General features: G+C 32.4%; 2 protein-coding genes across 8 annotated transcripts in view; one reads left to right on the plus strand and one right to left on the minus strand.

Moving 5' to 3' along the window:
- Nucleotides 1-371: 371 nt before the first annotated feature.
- LOC117178933 lies at nucleotides 372-3,370 on the minus strand. The gene is made up of 4 exons (XM_033370503.1): nucleotides 3,251-3,370; nucleotides 1,978-2,073; nucleotides 1,549-1,749; nucleotides 372-608 (listed from the first exon to the last, which is right to left on the minus strand). Exons 1-3 carry the CDS (start codon nucleotides 3,290-3,292, stop codon nucleotides 1,576-1,578), a joined length of 312 nt encoding a protein of 103 aa, XP_033226394.1. The 5' UTR covers nucleotides 3,293-3,370; the 3' UTR covers nucleotides 372-608; nucleotides 1,549-1,575.
- Nucleotides 3,371-6,394: 3,024 nt separating this feature from the next.
- Nucleotides 6,395-19,391, plus strand: part of LOC117179102 (elongation factor-like GTPase 1) — a 495,923-nt gene continuing 482,926 nt past the window's right edge. For 6 of the 7 annotated variants that reach the window (XR_004467860.1, XM_033370761.1, XM_033370766.1 and 3 more), the window contains exons 1-4: nucleotides 6,395-7,184; nucleotides 8,877-11,244; nucleotides 12,056-12,178; nucleotides 13,215-13,363. Coding sequence is in view for 6 of the 7 variants with exons in the window: in XM_033370761.1 (XP_033226652.1) it covers nucleotides 7,031-7,184; nucleotides 8,877-11,244; nucleotides 12,056-12,178; nucleotides 13,215-13,363 (2,794 nt within the window). In the remaining variant the exon portion in view is untranslated. The remainder of the gene's footprint in view (nucleotides 7,185-8,876; nucleotides 11,245-12,055; nucleotides 12,179-13,214; nucleotides 13,364-19,391) is intronic. The other variant, XM_033370762.1, reaches the window with a different exon arrangement.

Genomic DNA, 19,391 nt, shown 5'->3' on the forward strand with positions numbered 1-19,391 from the left:
CACGATGAGAATGTGTACCTCAAAGCCTACAGAGCTTTGAGAAACTTAATCTTTAACCATACTTAATTAAGCTGACCATTCAGAATATTAAAACGCATAAAAATACTGCCAACTAAAAGAGAACTTTTTGATAAATTTTATTCAAGCAATACAAATGCAAAGAATAAATATCGGAGCGCGAAACGCGAGGTGTAACTATGTCCGAGCGCGAAGCTCGAGGTAACCCATTATCGAGCGCGAAGCGCGAGATTCAACTGTCGCGCTTAAGTTTATCAATCGGGCGGAAAAATGTATGTATTTTAACGTAGAAATCGCATAACTGTTACATGACGTTGAGAAAAATAGGAAATACATAAGAAGAAAAAGGAAAATAAATTTAAAAATTGGTATTTAGTGTTTTTCATTTACACTACAGATAGTACAAAGTAATTTTCTACTTTGCTGTCCAAAGAATTCTCACATTTTTTCATACCGCTGAACTATTCTCATATTTTGTAATTTATAAGGCGAAATCTGTAGCGTAGTGCATAATTGTTTAAAATTTCTTCTATAGGTGAAAGCTGATAATAATGTCTCTTTTTTATTCTAAGTCCGAATATATTCCAAATCTGTAAATAAAAATATGTAGGACATTTAAATCTATACATATAAAATTAGTGCATATATTTACTTCAAAATTAATTATTAATGCATCAATACGTTAAGTTTTCTATAAGAAGGTCACAGAATAATTGCAATAGTTTTTTTTTTGCAGCGGTAAAAAATTTTTTAAATACAATATATGTCAATAGCATAGGCTGTAGGCGACTTCAAGAGCATCTTCTTTCAGTAGCAACATACTACTCAAGCAACTATGGATGCACATAAAGTCGGGTTCAGCAGAAGCTATGACATTTTTAAACATTTTTATCGCTGAAAAAAAAAACTATTGTAATTACTCTGCGATGTTCTAATGGAAAATTTAACGTATAATCCAAATTGCAACAATTTAAATGTTCATCTTTCTGTTTTTATTTTCGTGATACTGAATGGATACTATTTTGATACTATAAGCCCTAGCGAAAAAATCGGAAAGAAATCAGAAAGAAGTAGGAGAATGGGACATTATTAAAGAATCGATAAGATTCGTGGGACAGCTCGACGTTCGGAAAGGAACGGAAGCAAAGTTCACATAGCCCTTTCCGATTCTCTTTCCGAACTCTTTCCGAACCCTTTCCGAATTCTTTCCGAAACCTTTCTGAATCTTTCCGAAGCGGCCCTTCCGATTTTTTCTTTTTTTCCGACAGGGAGGGTACGTTGTAGCGTATCCTTTCCATGCGTTCGGTCCGCCAGGGAAAGTTCATCAATTTTTGAGAAATGGTTACGACCATCGCAAAGCTTGTCAATTTTTTTTCGGATCCGTTCATCAACCAACTTTATTTTATTTGGATCTCGCGCAATAAGATTTTTTTGAAGAATATGATATGCGCACCAAAGTGTACTAACATATGAAAATGAAATGGAATACCTCTACTCTAAAAAATGGAAATGTTTTTTTGTTACTTTTACCCATAATATGATCCCATAGTAAATGATTTATTTGCCAGTTTGTGGTATCATTTTGGTCATTTGGTTCATTTCACCCATCCATGTATTAGGGTCCATGGCTTTAGCAGCGGCATCGAATCCTTGTTTAGCCATATCCGTCATCATTGACGGAAATTGTGCTGGGTTCATGTCTCCAGGCATCGAAGGCATTTGACGGGCAACCTATACATAGTTTTATAACCCATTGTTATTATTTTGATATTTACAAAAAACTGAGTCAGGAAATAATCATGAAATTTGAATATTTCTAAAAAAAAACAATTTGAATGGAAATATCCGAAATCACTCAAAATTTCACGTTTTCGACATGTTTAAAACTTTCTGAGGACCTTTTTTTAAAAGTAAAACTACTGTAAAAACAATTTTAAAGTTATTTCTTTTATATCTTACTCTGAGGTGAGGTGAATCTACTAAACTTTCTTGTCCTTCATCTGTAGGAGGGCCTGAGGGCTCTGGCTTGCGAGAGCGTTCGCCCTTATGGGCCAACTGAAATAATTCAGATATATATATTTTTAACTTCTACAATAAATAAAAAACGGAAATTTTGATCTTGAATATGAAGATACGACGTTATAATTTCTCACTTTAAGAAAAGGACATTAAATACATTGAAATTATTTGTTGACAATTCGAGTATTACATTATTTTCGATTTGGCACATCCGATAATTGTTGTTAATTGCTGTTCTGATCATTTTTTAGAAGATTTATTTGTCGCTTGAGGCGCAAGTTTTCTCAACAGTAGTTGCTGATTGAAAATCCAATTTTAATTAAAAAATCAAATTTTCGATTCCTAGCTCTAGAGTGGCCTAATCGATACTAAAAACTTTATTGCAAAATGTCATTAAATTCTGAGAAAATCAAGGCCAAGTTTTCATCAGACCGAGCTGTACATTTTCATTTTTGGTGTGTGATTAAAAATCCAATTTTCAATTTAGAAGAAAGTGCTTTTGCCTTTTAGGAAGACCACCGTTCCTTTGTCTTCTAACATTTATTAATGGTTGGAAGCAAAAAAAGATAAACATGTTCATTATAAGGTAAATGTGCCAGTTATCGGAAGCTTAAAGCGAATTTCAGATTTCAAATGCTTAAAAAATTATATTAAACATATTTAAAGTTTAAGAAATGGGTTTTATCAAATGAAGCGTGCCTCTATAAAGGTAGCTTACTCATTGATTGTAGCATATCCTATTAGAATGAATATTATAAGTCTTTCGGAGTTATAAATACGAGAATGCATGGGTTATCGGCATTCAGAAATCTGGCTGCTTCAGTTATCGGCACTTCGATGAGTGAGTGATCGGCAATAGCGTTTAGGAAAAAAACATTTTTGCTGAGAATGAAGAACCCAACAGCTTACTATATATAAAATACTGCCCATCTGCCGACAGCCCATGCAATGACGAAGACTGGCACATTTACCTTATACATCAGTATAAAAAATATTCCTAAAACTTTTGTTTTTTTATTTTTATATCTAAAACTTTTTTTCAAGCCGTTTCAAAATCCTGCAGACAATTTTTTATACCTTTTAATTTATTTCAAATCTTTAAATTGAAGAAAAAATGAATAGTATTAAGTTTAAGATTCTTAGTGATAAATCGTATCGTAAATTATGACAATAGTCATGAAATAATAAATAATATTATAAATAATTATCTTACCACGGCAACGCAGAGAGTGATGAATACGAATACCTTGAACATTTTGATGGATTGACTTCAAATGTGCTCTTCTTCAAAGGAAGTTCCGACTTTTATATGCATTGGACTTGATTGTTATTTGATTTTCCGTGTTTGACATGCATTTGTAAAAATATGATTATCGCAGGAATCACGACACTTAATACCTGATGTGTGACACTTGCGTAATACTTACTGAATCCATAGAATAAAAATTCAACATCCTGTGTTATTTTAGATTACAAAGTAATTATATTTCATGATTATTCCTTGATTACTGAATTGCGTTTTCTGGTTTCAAAGTGTAATTTGTATTTCTCTTTACATTGTGGTGCTTTCATTGCAGAGCAGAATCATCTAAAATCTTGAATTCAAAGTTAATTCTTAAATTATGTAATGTCGAACATTATAAAACTTTTAGGCTTTGAAAATATTTAGAATCTCACAATTAAACTGTTAAAAAAATTTAATCAAATGTAAAGCCTCGCAAATCGAAAATTAACGCATTTTTCAATATTTAGAATATGCAAAATTGAACACTTTATAATTTTAAGTATTAAAAAACGAACAATTTTAAAGTAAAACATTCTCCATTAAACAATAATTATAAGAATGAGCGTTGAATATTAAAAATTTTTATGTTTAAATGTTCTGAACTAACCAATTTTAAATGAAAAGTTTCATAATATTTCACAATTTTATATTTCAATATTTCAAAATTCCACGCCTATCAAAGCATATGAAATTCAAGGACATAACATTTCCTTTTCCTAAAAAGTTGTAGTCATGAGATCTCTCGTACGTTGTTATCTAAACCCTAATCGGTTTGCGACATTGCGTGAATATGACTTATAGGGACTGTTTTCGTTTGTTTATTTAAATATGTAATATGATCTATAATATAATGAAATTAAATAATAAATTAAAATTATTAATTAGGTTAGTTTATTTCATGATAAAATTTATTTATAAAGGTTTCTAAACAGTATTAATAAAAAGAGAAAAATTTAATTTTAAATGATTTTTTAATACTGGAAAATAATGAAATTATGGTACCATTAACAACGAAATTACTGATACCGATAATAAAATGTCTGGGAATATTTTTAGTGTTTTAAGTTTTATTCTACGAGATTAATTTCAGGTTTTAAACATCTAAAACATTTCGAAACAAAATTATAAGATTTTAAGATAATTCGCTTGTTGTAGTGGGATTTTAAATTTGTATGAAAACTGAATTATTTCAAAAGAAACTTAAATGTTGCACTAGTTTTGAAAACAGTCGAAAATAATTTAAATCTTGAGAAGATTTAAAAAATGTAGAGTTTGGAGATTTCGAAAAAAGAAGCTTTATAAAAAGTTTGAGAGGTTTCAGTAGAATAAAAAAAATGTTGAGGTCCCTGGGAAACTTGTTAATAATTTTTCCTTTAGAAAAATGAATTTTCAAAAAATATTATAAAGATAATGAAACATTTCAAAAATTTTCAATTTAGCATCTAGAAGACTTTTAAGGCTATTTTATTAATTATGCCGAACTTCAAAAAAGACTTCGGATAAGTGCGAATCATTTTAAAAGATATTTAGAAAGTTTAACAGTCTTAAAAAGATTCAAAAACAGTTTTCTTATTTAAACAAATTTTGAAATATTTCAAATAATTTCCTAGAGTTTTGATAAAAGAATGTAAGCGATTATTAAGAATAATTTTTTTAATTTGTAAGATCAGGAAAATAAACAAAAATTGAATAACTTTGAGCGATACTTCAAACTGTTGTAAAGAATAACAAATTATTGAAAACTTGTAAAGATTCAAAATTTTTTGTGTAAATGTCGACTTTTGAACTTTGGAAAGGTTTTAAGACAATAAAAAAATCTTCTTGAGATTCTTGGGAAAATTTTAAATGATTTGTATTTGGTATAATGAATTTTTAGAGAATATTGAAAGAGATTTGAAAATAATTCAAATGATTTCCTAAAATTTTTAATTTTAAACAAAAAGGGTTTTAAAGAAACTTTGTTCAGTTTTGCAAGATTACGAAATGTTAGAAAAAAAATTGAATAAATTTGAGACATTTAGAGGTTTTAAATAAATTGAAAAATAATTTAAAACTTGGAAAATTCATCAAAATTTTGAATAAATTTGAGATAAAAAGTTTAGAAGTTATTTAATAATTTTAAAAGGCTTCATGAGAATAAAAACTTTTGCTCTAGATCTACGGGGAACTTAATACTGATTCTTTATTTGAAAAAAAAATAATTCCAAGGGGCCGCACCTCAGATAACATTTAAAAAGATTTCAAAATATTTTACAAGATTTCCAAAATTTTCAAAGAATAATGTAAACGATTTTTAAGCAATTTAAAATATTGCAAAAAAAAATGTGGAGGTTTTTCAGAATTTTGAAAGGTTTGAAGATAATAAAAATTTTCTTAAGATTTATCAGAAAATTTCAAATGATTTTTTTATTTTGTAAAATGAATTCATAGAGAAAATTTAAAAAGATTTCAAACAAATTAAAATGATTCCTAACATTTTAAAGAGATTGGTGAATATTTTAAAAGAAAATTTTGAAATTATGCAACATGACAAAATTAAAAAAAAATGGAGTAAGTTTCAGAGATATGCAGAAGTTGTGAAAAGATTCAAAACATTTTTGACCTTGTACAGTCTCCGAGTACTTTTGTTTAAATATAGAATTTCAAACATTTTGAAGCTTTTTTCAATATTGTAGATATTTTTCTAAATGTCCTAAATATTTTTTAAACTGACTTACGTTTTCTAATAATTTTTTAAATCCTGAAAAATGACAACAATTTATTTTAAATTTTCTAGATAAATTTTCTCAAGAGTCTTATGAAAATTATGTTATGACAAATAAATAAATAAATAATTTATTAATGATATTAGTCTATAGCTCAAAAAACAAATTGATAACACTTATTTCGTATTCTCAGTCCTCGGAATAGAATATGCTTAAAAATCACTTGAAACAAATGAAAAATAATAAATATATTAAAAATAACATACACAGAATAGTTTCAAAATAGGAATTTTTTTTTTTTTTTTAAATCTCGAACTCCGATTGTGAGAAATCGATATACTCATATCTCGAAAAGTGTCATGGCTGCAAGCACATTATTAGTACTTGGTTTCGGTACTCGCGTTTTAGTCGCATAAGATCGAAGAAATGTATTAATATACGGGAAATCGGATGTAAAAGTGTGCGTAATAATCAAATCTTTTAAATTAATTATTGTGAAAGTGTGGCATCAGCGAGAAAGTGAACACGGGTTGTTATAGGATACCTAACCTCTAAATCGGGAAACTGTTAGCCACGTTTTCGCCGTGCGAATTTCGTGCTCTTTTCTTTTCGGAAAATTTGCATAATATCAGAAAATATTTTGAGTGTCCTCGTCCTGGACATTCACCGAAAAAATACACGGGCATGTTCTGTAAGTCGAAAGCGATGTTCACGAAGCAACAAGTTGTGTTGGTGTTTAGTGAACGTTTTGCACTCTGGAAACAAAATAAAGTGAAATAGTGTTTACTTTCACTCTAGAATCTAAGACTTTAGGTTTTTCCTCATTTAGGGTTTCTTCTCAATATTCCTACGTTTCCTTCTTATTAAAAAGTTCTAAGTTATAATTGTTATAATTTAAAAAGTTAAGAAATTTAACCTAAGTTGTACAATAACAAGGTTTAGGATAACAAATATTGATCGAAGTTAAGTCTTTATTTTTTATCAGAAAAAAATAAAATAGAAAATGAGGCTCATGGATTTGGAGAAGCTGAAAGAGCTTCAAAGCAACCCAGGACGAATTCGGAATATTTGCATTCTCGCTCACGTCGATCATGGAAAAACAACGTTATCGGATTCCCTCGTTGCAAGCAACGGAATTATTTCCAGCAAACTAGCAGGTAGAAAAATCAGATTAAGTTGACAAGTTTTCATTGGGTGTATAATTTCTGAATTTCTTGCTATTTTCCACTCCAAAGGTTGTCTTGCAATTAATTTATTTTTATCTCCGGAAGGCAAGCTCTAATCATTTGTTGAGATTCTTTCATTAATGTGAACAATTTTACTACTATGTAAGAAAAGGGAAATTTAAGCCCGCCGAAACATAATTTACAATCTGCCGAAACTTAAAAACAATTTAAAAATAAGAATGTTAAATTGGCAATGAGAGTTCTAAATTTGTCGCGTAAAAATATCTCTTGCCGAAAGTGTTTAATAATGAAATTGACGAATTTGAAAAGTATTTTACACTGACAAGGTATAGCTGAGAGTGTCATTGAAGCTTCCATAAATTGAAAAAAACCTGATATTTTTTAAAATATTTAGATAATATTTATTGATTTTTTCTAAACAAATTTAGCAGTTGACGATAATATTAATTCTGAAAAATATGAATGTTAAAAAAACATTCCATTTTGTCAAAAATTTATCAATTTTGTCTGTGGGTAAAATAAAATGTTTAATAAAAATGTTAAAAAATTAAATTTGTGTTATTGAAACAGAAATTAAAAGACGCAATTATTATGCTGCTTGTTAGATTTATGTCCAGACGATGCTACCAGAGATACACCGAAGTATAGACATCCGTAGATGAGGCGCATTTGCCCCTACAGAAAATCTTTCTGTATTTCAGTATAATTGTTGTCTTTACACATATACTTTCTCCTACAATAGTCTAAAGTACAACGATGATTTGCTTTATTTTTTTAAATTCCCGATTTGAGAAGAAAATAATTTACAATAACATGTTATTTTATAACAGAATAATTAAAAATCCAGGTTACTGAACCTTTCAAAAAAACGAAAGCAAAAACTGGTCTCAGCTGAAAGCCGATGAGTCTCGTATTTGAAAAATAAATAATTCAAATCGGTCGATCTTTAATATAACTAAAATATCGATATTTCTGAATTTTCAAGTTAGATTATTTTTCAAAAATAAGCTTAAAAGTTACAAAACTAAAAATATTTGTGCGTACATGTGAAAAGGTCGCTTATGGTCGATATGGAATTAAGCATAGAGTCAAGGTTGAAAAATGAGTTGCGGGGTATTTTGTAAGTTGGAACTTCGAAAAAACACTTTTCCAGAAAAATGCACTTAACGTTATTGTGTGCCAGAAGCGCACATGTTATATTTCTTTTTGTTCAAACATGATATATATCCACTTCTGGTTGATTTTGCTGCATGGTTGTCATACCAATAGATTCAGTATAGAGTCTAGTATCATCCCAAAAATAATAATTTTGACCCTGGCTAAGAAAATCTCCATTGAAATAACTTCATATGAAATACAACAAAATGTCGACAATTCTCTTGTTGTAAAATAGTCCGTTGATAAAAGCTTCTAACTTCGAGTTGGCTTAATTTTCTAAAAGAATGGTTTGTAAACCCTAAACAAAATCTAGAAATTTAATTGCAGCTGGGGCCCCCCACTCCTCGAACAATATTTGATGTCCATTTTTACGATGCGGCGGGGCGGATAAATTTATAAACCTAGAGTTTCTGTGGAGTCATGTTATTTAAGAAATAATTATTCTAGCTATGTTTTATGTTTTACATTATTAATGAATAAGAGTCGGGTCATTTTTTGTTTCAGGGAAGCTTCGATACCTGGACAGTCGACCAGACGAACAGCTGCGAGGCATTACAATGAAATCTAGCTTAATTAGTTTATTTCATGTTCATAACGATTTAGAATTCCTAGTGAATCTTATCGATTCACCAGGCCACGTAGATTTTGCGTCAGAAGTGTCGACTGCAGTCAGATTATGTGACGGTGCCATCGTGGTCGTCGACGTGGTAGAAGGAGTTTGTCCCCAGACACGTAGTGCCCTTTCCATTGCCTACATTGAAGGTCTGAAACCGGTTTTGATTTTGAATAAAATCGATAGATTAATTACAGAAATGAAACTCTCCCCCCTCGATGCTTACGTACATATGTCTCAAGTTTTAGAGCAAGTCAATGCCGTTATGGGTGAACTTTTCACAAGTGATATACTGGAACGAGAAGAAAAAGAAGACACAGTTTCAAAGGAAGCAGATCAAACTGGTGAAAGAAATTTAGCAGACTGGCAGTCCGCTCTCCAGGAAGCTGACGATTCTCAATTATATTTCTCTCCTGAGCAAGGAAACGTTTTGTTTACGAGTGCCGTTGACGGCTGGGGTTTCAGTATACGAGAATTTGCAAAAATGTTTGCTGATAAACTAGGATTCAGCGAAAAGGTTTTATTGAAAACGCTATGGGGTGATTACTATTTGAATATGAAGTTGAAACGAATTTTAAAAGGGGCTCAGGAGAAAGCGAAGAAGCCTTTGTTTGTTCAGTTAATTTTAGAGAACATTTGGACCTTGTACGATACCGTGGTGATTAGGAAAGACAAGGAGAAAGTAGTAACTATGGTAGATAAATTAAATATTAAATTAACAACTAGAGATTTGAGGCACACAGATCCGAAAAGCCAGTTGCAGGCGATTTGCACCCAGTGGCTTCCATTGGCAAAAGCTTGTTTAAATATGGTTGTTGACAAGGTCCCGAGCCCTGATAACTTGACTGATGATAAAATAGAGCGATTGATGAGTGGAAATGCTGATTTCCTTTCTCTACCCGCAGAAACTCAAGAGCTAAAAAAGGCATTTTTAGCCTGCGATTCGTCGCCAGAGGCACCGATTATAGTATTTATATCGAAGATGTTCTCTGTTAGTAAGCAGACGCTACCAGAAAATAAACCAAAGCCTTTGACTCAGGAGGAATTGGCACAACGGCGGGAAATCGCGAGACAAAGACACGCTGAGAAAACGGAAAGGGAACAACACGCGGAAGGTGTGAAATTTTTAGAGAAATTGGAGGAAGAGAAAAGGGAGGAAGCTCTAGAAGAAAGTAAAGCAGAGGAAGACGCTTGCGAAAATACTTTGATAGCATTTTCTCGAGTTTTTTCTGGAACTTTGAAGATCGGAAGTGAGGTTTACGTCCTGGGTCCGAAACACAATCCTAGAATCGCTCTAGAGAGAGAAAATGCTGGAGAAACTGTGGACGCGGCAACTTTGCTCAAGGATTTAAAGCCGGGAAGGCACGTTACTAAAGTGAAGATCGAGAAATTATTCCTTTTGATGGGGAGAGAATTGGAGACTTTGGAAAAAGCTCCAGCTGGCAATCTCGTTGGAATAGGAAATTTGGAAGAACATGTTTTAAAGACTGCTACCCTTTGTACAACGATAGCTTGTCCATCGTTCTCTGAACTAACTTCACTTGCAGTTCCGATATTGAGAGTCGCTTTGGAACCAAAGCATCCTAACGATTTGCAGAAATTGATTAGTGGTTTGAAACTTTTAAATCAAGCAGATGCTTGTGCTTTGGTGCATATTCAAGAGACTGGAGAAATTGTTTTGAATACTGCTGGCGAAATTCACTTAGAACGATGTTTAGAGGATCTTAAATTGAGATATGCTAAGGTGGATATCAATGTTTCTGAACCGATTGTTTCTTTTAGGGAAACTATTGTGCCACCACCAAAGGTTGATATGGTGAATGAAATGATCAGCATGAAAACGGAGGAAGCGAGTTTGGAAACCTGGACAGCTAATCGACAATGTTGCTTTGAAATTGACGCGAAACCTCTTCCAGAAAGTGTGACAAAATTATTGGAGGAAAATGTGGAATTGATTAAATTGTTGGATCAATATTTGAACAGATCGGCAAGAGATAATGAAGAGTTGCCTGGTATTCCAGATATGAGTAGATTGTCTTTGGAGTCTGCGGCTTTGACTGATAAAAAACAAAAGGCTGTTGAAACTTTCAAAAATGAGTTGAAAGATGCCTTTAAAGAAGCTGGATGGGCTGATATCCTGGATAAAATTTGGTCCTTTGGTCCAAGAAAGTGCGGACCGAATATTTTATTAAATGAAACTGATTATAAAATTAACTGTTTTTGGGAATGCGAGAGCAAGTCGACGGATCCCAGAGCTGCGTAAGTATATTTTCAAAGATGTGATATATGCAGGGCTCGGAGTCATGCCATCGCAAGCTTCGGATTGTACAACATTTTTGTTTCTTGAAGAAAAAGACTTTCAAAATTGTACCATTTTCATGTTTAACACTTATTGACTAAACATTTTAATGTCGAAAACGTCTTAAATCGCATAAATTCAAATTCAATTGTTAAGAAATGAGCAAATACTTATTTTAATTGTACTGTTTCAAATTTCTGTTATTTCTAAATGAAAGTCTTAATTGTTGAAACATTTAAAAATTGAATATTGTTAAAAAGTTTATTATATCAGATTGAATGAGCTTTAAAATCAGAAATGTGATATAATCACGTTCAAGAGTAAAAAATATTAAATTAAAAGCGTTCGAAATTTTAAAAAACCTTAGAATTGAAAAACTAGAACCTAAAAAGTATTCCAAATTGAAGAAACTTTTAAATTAAAAAAAGCTCAGTCAAATCAACTTCAAAATTCAATCCGAGGCCTGCGTGATTTATATATTGAAAATGTCATTCCACTATTTAGCTACTATTTTTAAAAAATTATTCCACTATAAATTGACACTATTTTTTATCTCTGAAGAGAAACCGGAAGTTTTTTTAGTGAAAATACGTGTTTGATAAATAATTTTGTAAATTGTTCAAATTAGCTTCTATGATTTGATTAGTGACTATGTTGATTCAGTTAGTTTGTCTTTCGATACAAGAGCGAATTACATATTGGGTGCATTTATAATTATTTTGGTTTTTATAGGTGAATGAAAAGTTAAATTTCGTTTACTTTTGAAAACAGATACGAAAATAGTATGACCAATGGCTTCCAAATGGCCACCTTTGCTGGTCCTCTTTGCGAGGAACCAATGATGGGCGTATGTTTCGCTGTGAAGAAATGGGAAATACACGAAGATTCTCAAAGGTCGGTAAATTATATAATTTTAAAAAATAGCCAAGTGGAGCTTTTAAATGACAGTGAATTAATTTTTTTACCGGGAATTTTACAAATTTTTAGAAAAAAAATCTGTTTGAGTTTGGTTTCAACCGTTTTTTAAAATAATTAGTTGAAATATTAGATGTTTGAATTATGGCATAATTCAGTTTTCAATGCGTAATCCGATAATATTTCATTTAAAAATTCCGTTTTAAAGACTTAAAGAATTAAAAATTAGAAGCGTTTGAAATAGACAATTTTGGATTTTAAAAAATGTTGGTTGGTCAACTGCGAATATAAAGTATATCTAATGATTTTTAAAATTGAATTGTACATGAAAGATTGAATTGTGAATAATAGTCAAATTGATTTTACAAGACGATTAAGAATCAGTCCAAAATTTAAGAACTTCCCGATTTTAACGTTAAAAATGAAACCGTTTAAATTGAAATGTCTTAGTCATTAAAGAAATGCGAATGCCCGTTGGAAACTTTATAAACAATTTTAAACTTAAAATAACTGCAAAATGAAATATTTCTAATTATTATTTATTAGTTAATTATTTTTTGTGTTCATTAATTCATTATTATTAATTAATTATTCTATTCAAGTTTATTATATTTCAGATATTGCTTCAGTCTAAAATTTGAGAATTTGAAATTTTTCAATTAAGAAAAACATCGATTTCTTAATATTTAGAAATATTCGACTGCTCGTTCAAAATCAATAATTATAAAACAAATATTCAAAATTAAGCAAAAAACGTCGAACGCTACAATTTTAATTGTTCTATTTGAAAACCTTTAATTTGCAAGCAAAATTGTTGAAATTCTTAAAATTGTTGAAATTGTCAAAAATAAATCAGGAATATTTTTAATCTTGGAGAATCAAACAAAACAAAAATTAGGATAGGTTTTAGGAAAAATTCAAATAATGAAAAAAAATGGTTATGAGTTCTGAAAAAATTTTAAAAGTAATTAAAAATTTAAAAAATCTAAAACAACATGTCTGTTTTATGATACAGTGATGGCGGAAGCCAAAGTCAAGGACATCTTGGAGGTCATCTGATGTCAGCATGCAAGGAAGCTTGCAGAAGAGTCTTCAGTTTAAGAAGGCCACGACTCGTAACACCCATGTACTCATGTAGTGTCCTCGTCAATTCCGATGTTCTCGGTAAGTACCCAATCCTTTCCTTTTTTCTCCAAATTTGAATCACCTGAATTCAACGAAACTATAATTTCCAATTAAATTATTTCCTAATTAAATTCTCATCTCAATGAGAAGTTATAGGTTCTATGTGAAAAATGACTCGCGGACTCCATCCAATGTCGACGTTTTGAGCCCCCCTGAGTCAGAAAAATAGTTTTTCATTGTTGTCTGTCTGTTTTCGTCATTGTCATGTATATACCGGATAAATTTTGGAAGGCATAATCGCGTTGGATTGTGCTTTAACACACAGTTTTAGGGTCCAAAAATAAAAACGGAGTTCGCTAACCAGCTATTTGGGATAAAAACGCCAGAAGTTATAGCATTTTCAAAATGTTTGAGACCATTCTCTTTAAAAGTTTAAAAATTATATGTGGGGCTATTCGTAGGACTCGTAAACTCAAACAATTTATGATTATGACTTTTTTCCATAAAAAGAAAATGATCAAAGTTAAAGCATTTTTAAAATTAAAAAATTAAAAAACGAGATTTAACATTTTGACCCAAAAAACGCACGATATGAAAAAAGTCAAGAGAAGAGAAACATTGCTTTTGAAAACCTATAAGATGATCATGACAACTTTTTGAGTTTTATTGAAAAACCGAAAAATCAAATTTTTATCGCACTAAAAATATTTAAAAATCAAACAATCCGTTTTTCGGTCAAACTTGTTAATCCAAAAGGCTACACAATTTGTCATTACTAATTTATTGATAGGACGCGTAGTTTTTATTTGAATCGTAAAAAATAAAATTAAAAATAATAAATAAACTTTTTCGAATAACGACAGCTTTTTTTTTATTTTAGAACCTGCCGAGCAAAAATTTTAAAGAAAAAAGTAAGAAAAATTGAGTTTTTAGAAAAACGCATGTCAAAGTTTCAATTTTTACATCTACATACTTTAATAGAAAAATTCCTATTTTAGTGAAATGTTTTTTTTTCTAATCTCTTTGACAGATCTGGCTATAAGTTTCACATTTTGACCAACAGACGTACCGAAACAAAAGGTTATGATATTTCATTTATTTAATATCATTTATCATACGTACGAACAAGAATGATTAAAAATTTTTTGGGTATACCGCATGTTTTGGGGGTGTTTTTATACCTTAAACATCTAAATATGGAAAACATCATTTCTTAATAACTAAAATCACTAGAGATTTTTTATTAAGCTACTACGGTATGAAATCACTTTCAATTAATCAGTGGAAGCATGCATAGCAAGAATATATCTTTGAATTAATTTTAAGGCAGGTTTTAACGTCCCTTCAACATTGAAATCAGGAAAATGACATTCCTAATGAATGAAAGCACAAGAGATGTTTTGATTAAAATGTCCGGGTAACAAATATCTTCAAACAAGTACAAGATACGTTTACTTACTGGGATATATCCCTGAATTTACTTCAAGGGCTGTTTTATTATTCCTTGAACACGGAATCCGAAAAATGGACATTTCTTAATAAATAGAAGCACCCGCAGTTTTCTGATTAATCTATGAGGATAGAAAATCATATTAAAGTAAGTAGAGAAGGTGTGGACGACAAGGATCCGATTAAATTCATCGTAGAATAATAGTCTAGAAATAAGACAGTTATAGGGATGAAATTCAGCCGTTAAAAAGTCTGAAAATGTACTGCAAGACATAATCTGTATTTAAAAGTCAGCTGTCAATATTGCTTAAATTAAAACTAAAATTCAGGACAAGGATGAGGGAAATGTAAAAGCAATGTCTTTATTTAAAATAAATGTACTTCCATATAAATTTTTTACATATAAATTCGAATTTATATTTAAAGAAGTTTAACTGAAGTATATTTATTTTGAACAAAGAAATTGTTTTTATGTTTCCATATTTATAAGCAAACTTTTTTGTCGTGTTCTTGTGTTTTTGTAAAAGCTGGAAGTTTAAAGGACGAACAAACATACGTACACACTGTATTTATTAGTTGCAAATGTATGGTCTGTTATGATTTACTGCAGATATTGCACGTGTCACATCACTCGACTCTTGTCGCATCACGAATTTTATGTAAATTAAGAAAATGGCGTCGTATAGAGGGTGCCGTTAGTGTGACATCACAATTTAAACTTTCGAGGACTGAAAAATAGCTTTTTTGTAGTCTTTTTTGCAGCTCAAAGTATCTTAATTCATCCTAAAACAAGACAAATCTTGCTTGGAATTTCATAAGGGATAAATTACCAAAGATTTTTTGTATTAGTAGTCAGGCCTACAAAATCTCTTTAAAAGCATACATAGTAACCGTTTCTTTGCAAGATCGTAGTTTGAATTTATGATCAGGGTAGCTTTTAAACATCCCTTACTTATCGAAACAAGGAAATGGATATTTTATAGAGGATTATGCACCAGAGATTTTTTTATCGATACATAAATCAACAAAAGCACTTTAAAACATACAAAGGAAGCACCTTTTCCCTGGCAGACCGAAAGGAGCCACTACAAAGTACCCTTAAAGACCCCACTGAGTCCCCCTTCGGTTCCTTCTTAAAAAACTAAGAAAAACAGCAAGATCAACTTTTAAATTGTTGAAATTTGGATTCTATGTTAAAGTTTGCATTAGAAACTCACGGAGTAATCGCAATACTTTTTTTGCAGCGTTAAAAACGTTTAAAAAATAAAATGCCTGTCATTTACATGCATCAAAGGCGGCTTCAAGTGCATCTTCTCTTAGTAGAAGTTGATAAGCTTTCTGTCGGTAACTTTAAGAATTTTGTCTGAATGCTAGCGCCACGCAGTGGAAACCTCAGACAACACCGCTGCGAAGAAGTGAGAGAGTTTTATTTTAAAACTTCGCGCGCAAATTACTACTTGAGCTATTGTAGATGTACTTGAAGTCACCTTCGGCAGAAGTTAATGATTTAAAAAAAATGTTTAACGCTGTAAAAAAAAGTATTGCGATTACTCCGTGAGTTTCTAGTGGAAATTTTAACGTAGAACCCTAATGTCAACAATTTAAAAGTGGATCTTTCTGTTGTTTTTAGTTTTTTAAGCAGGAACCGAAGGGGAACTCAGTGGGGTCTTTAAGGCCATGTGACGAGAGGGTCACGTGAGCAAACCTGGTCCTCAATTTTTCTTTCCCAACTTACGTCTAAAGGAAATGAGGTATCGCTCTGAAAATTTGCAAAATGAAAGAGAAGATAATAAATTCCACGTCTCTGCTTTGTTCCGGTGCAAGTTTTGAAAAAAAAAAGAAATTCGAAGAAAATACAAGTGCAAGTTTCATTCCCAACTTACGTCCATACAAAATGAGATATCGTGTTAAAAATTTGGCACGCTAAATAGAAGGCATGCAGGAATGTGTCTCTAGTCCTAAATAATTTGAATTGTGAAAAAAGTTTTTTTTCATTACTATTTTGAAGCAATACCGACCGTACTGTAAGCCACTGGAATCAATTTTCAAAGTTGTCAATTTGCTAGTTATGAGGTTTATATTTATGAAAGTGGGACAGAACAACAAAAATCGTAGACGAACATTATGCACAAATAATGCAAAAACTAATGTTTGCACTTGAAATGCAAATAAACAAATTTGGTCTGACATACATATCAGCTGTGTCAAAGCAGAGCTATCGCAGCGAGTAGACAATTTTTAACTTCTACGGGCTTGTGGGTAAAAAATATTGCATGATTACCGACAGAGACAGCTAGAAGCATGGACATAGGCATGGACATAGGAAATAAGGGACTAGGCATGCCATCCTAACCTGGGCGAGCGGGGTCGAATCCACGGAAGGGGGAGAATTCCATGAGTGGGGAGAGCCGCCATCTTACGATTTGCCATTTGATTATGCGCACGAGTCCCTTGTTTCCTATGTCCATGGACATAGGAAACAAGGGACTAGGCATGCCATTTCGGTGGTGATGCAATGAGGGGGGAGGTCCGCCACCTTTTGATGTCCCGCGACAAACATGGCAGCGGCCACATGTTTATATTTTCATGCACAGTTTTTCGGCAAAAACGCTCGTGCGCATAATCAAATGAGGCATCGTAAGATGGCGGCTCTCCCCACTCATGGAATTCTCCGTCCGTCGATAATCATTATTTTCTTAAATAAACTTTTTTCTTCGCCTAACTCTTTTCAAGGCCACAAATGATGCTTGAATATTTATTAATATTTCCCGAAAAGAATTTCCGCGTTATTTAAACTCTTATTTTTCAATATAGGTGAAAAATATTGATCTTAGGGCTGACTTGATCAGCTGTTATCCTCGTCACATGGCCTTAAAGGTACTTTTGGTAGAGGATCCTTTCGGTCCGACAGGGTTAGTGTAAACATGTTACAAATTACGATAGAAATGTGATTTTGATGTGTATATTAATTACGTCATTATTTGCATTTAATTAATTGATAGATGTACCATTTCACCCAGCGTATCCCATACACAGGGGCATGGTGACCGTTACATTACTGCCGTTTATTCAAACCATATATAATATTATAATGTTGAAAAGTGTAATGTGTCGAAAAAAAGTTACTCAAGACATTTTCAACATTAATTTAATGTTTTCTTATTAATCAAAGTAAAGTGTGTGGCAAAATCAGTTATAACCTCTTAATATTTTTTCTAAATATAGAGAGCTATTTTATGTAAAAAACTAATAAGAAAATGAAAAAATACGGCTGTTATTTGTAATTCTCACCATAGAGGCACCATATCCCACCATATCCCATATATAAAGGTTATGCACATGAACAAAAGCATGCATCTTAAGTCTTCCGTTCCGCGAGTGTACATCTCACGCCGTCAAGGGGGTCGCGAAATATTGAGTCTTGAATGTCTTCACAACAGGATTATTCTGGGTACAGCACATAGAGTTTCAAATGAAAGAGAACCTCTTCTTAAAATGGTCAGGAATCACGAAAAAGTGGGCAAAGGAGCGTTTCTGTACAAAGCAGCGGAGGAGGCTGCTGAAGCACTCGGACTTGACTTCAGTATTAGGGATGATCAAAATGCATCAAATCTTATCTATCTCGAGTGCTCACTCCTGAAAGCCCGAATTAAGAAAGCACAAGAGAAAAAATTTCGCGAACAGCTCATCGATAAGATGATGCACGGTATCCTCCACAGAAATGTGAAGGATCAGTCAATGTCTTGTGAGCTAATGTTTGCTTTCCTTAAATCGCCCGGATTGAAGTCTGGTACGGAGGGTTTCATTTTTGCATGCCAAGACGGTGTCATTTCCACCTTAACATACCGTCACCACATTTTGAGCCTAGACATTCGCGATGATAGTTGCAGGGCGTACCATGCACACCCCGAGCATTTAGCTCACATACTATCTAGTTGTCCAACACACGCGGGAACGACCTACATTCAAAGGCACAATGCGGCACTAAGAGTGCTTTATTACCATCTCTGTCACTCCTACGGCATTAACCTTAATATCGCTCCTCTAAATGTTCCTAGGGAAATTGAGTCAATTGTCGAGAATGGGAAGTGCCGCATATACTGGAACTTTATATTCTCGACAATTGTTTCTGTTGCTCACTCGAGGCCTGACATGGTTCTTCTTAACTTTCACAAGCGAACCATGTTTGTTATCGAATTTTCGGCACCAGTTGACAAAAACATCATAACCAAGGAGAATGAAAAGAAAGAGAGGTATCGAGACCTTATAAGGGAGTTGCAACGATTGTACCCGGAATATTCTGTTAAATTGATCGTCCTTATCATCGGCGCTCTTGGAGGTGCCAAGCTTTCACTTGCTAATGGCCTAAAAAGCATCCCTGCGTGTCAACAATATGCTAGAACACTTGCGGGAAAAATGCAGAAGGCGGTTGTCCTTGGGTCGCTCCGTGTTCTTAGAGTGCACGAGACTTTTGCTGGATCGTCGTATTGATTCATTTACAGACTGTAGCCACCTATCTCACGGTCGTGAGACGTGGTTGTGGCTGAAATTTTACCGCGATTTCGCTGGAAGCGGGTGCAATTTTCCAGAGCAGCACCCGCTCCTGGCGAAATCCTGC

Source organism: Belonocnema kinseyi, chromosome 8, assembly GCF_010883055.1.
Source record: "Belonocnema kinseyi isolate 2016_QV_RU_SX_M_011 chromosome 8, B_treatae_v1, whole genome shotgun sequence".
In the NCBI taxonomy this organism is placed as follows: domain Eukaryota; kingdom Metazoa; phylum Arthropoda; class Insecta; order Hymenoptera; family Cynipidae; genus Belonocnema; species Belonocnema kinseyi.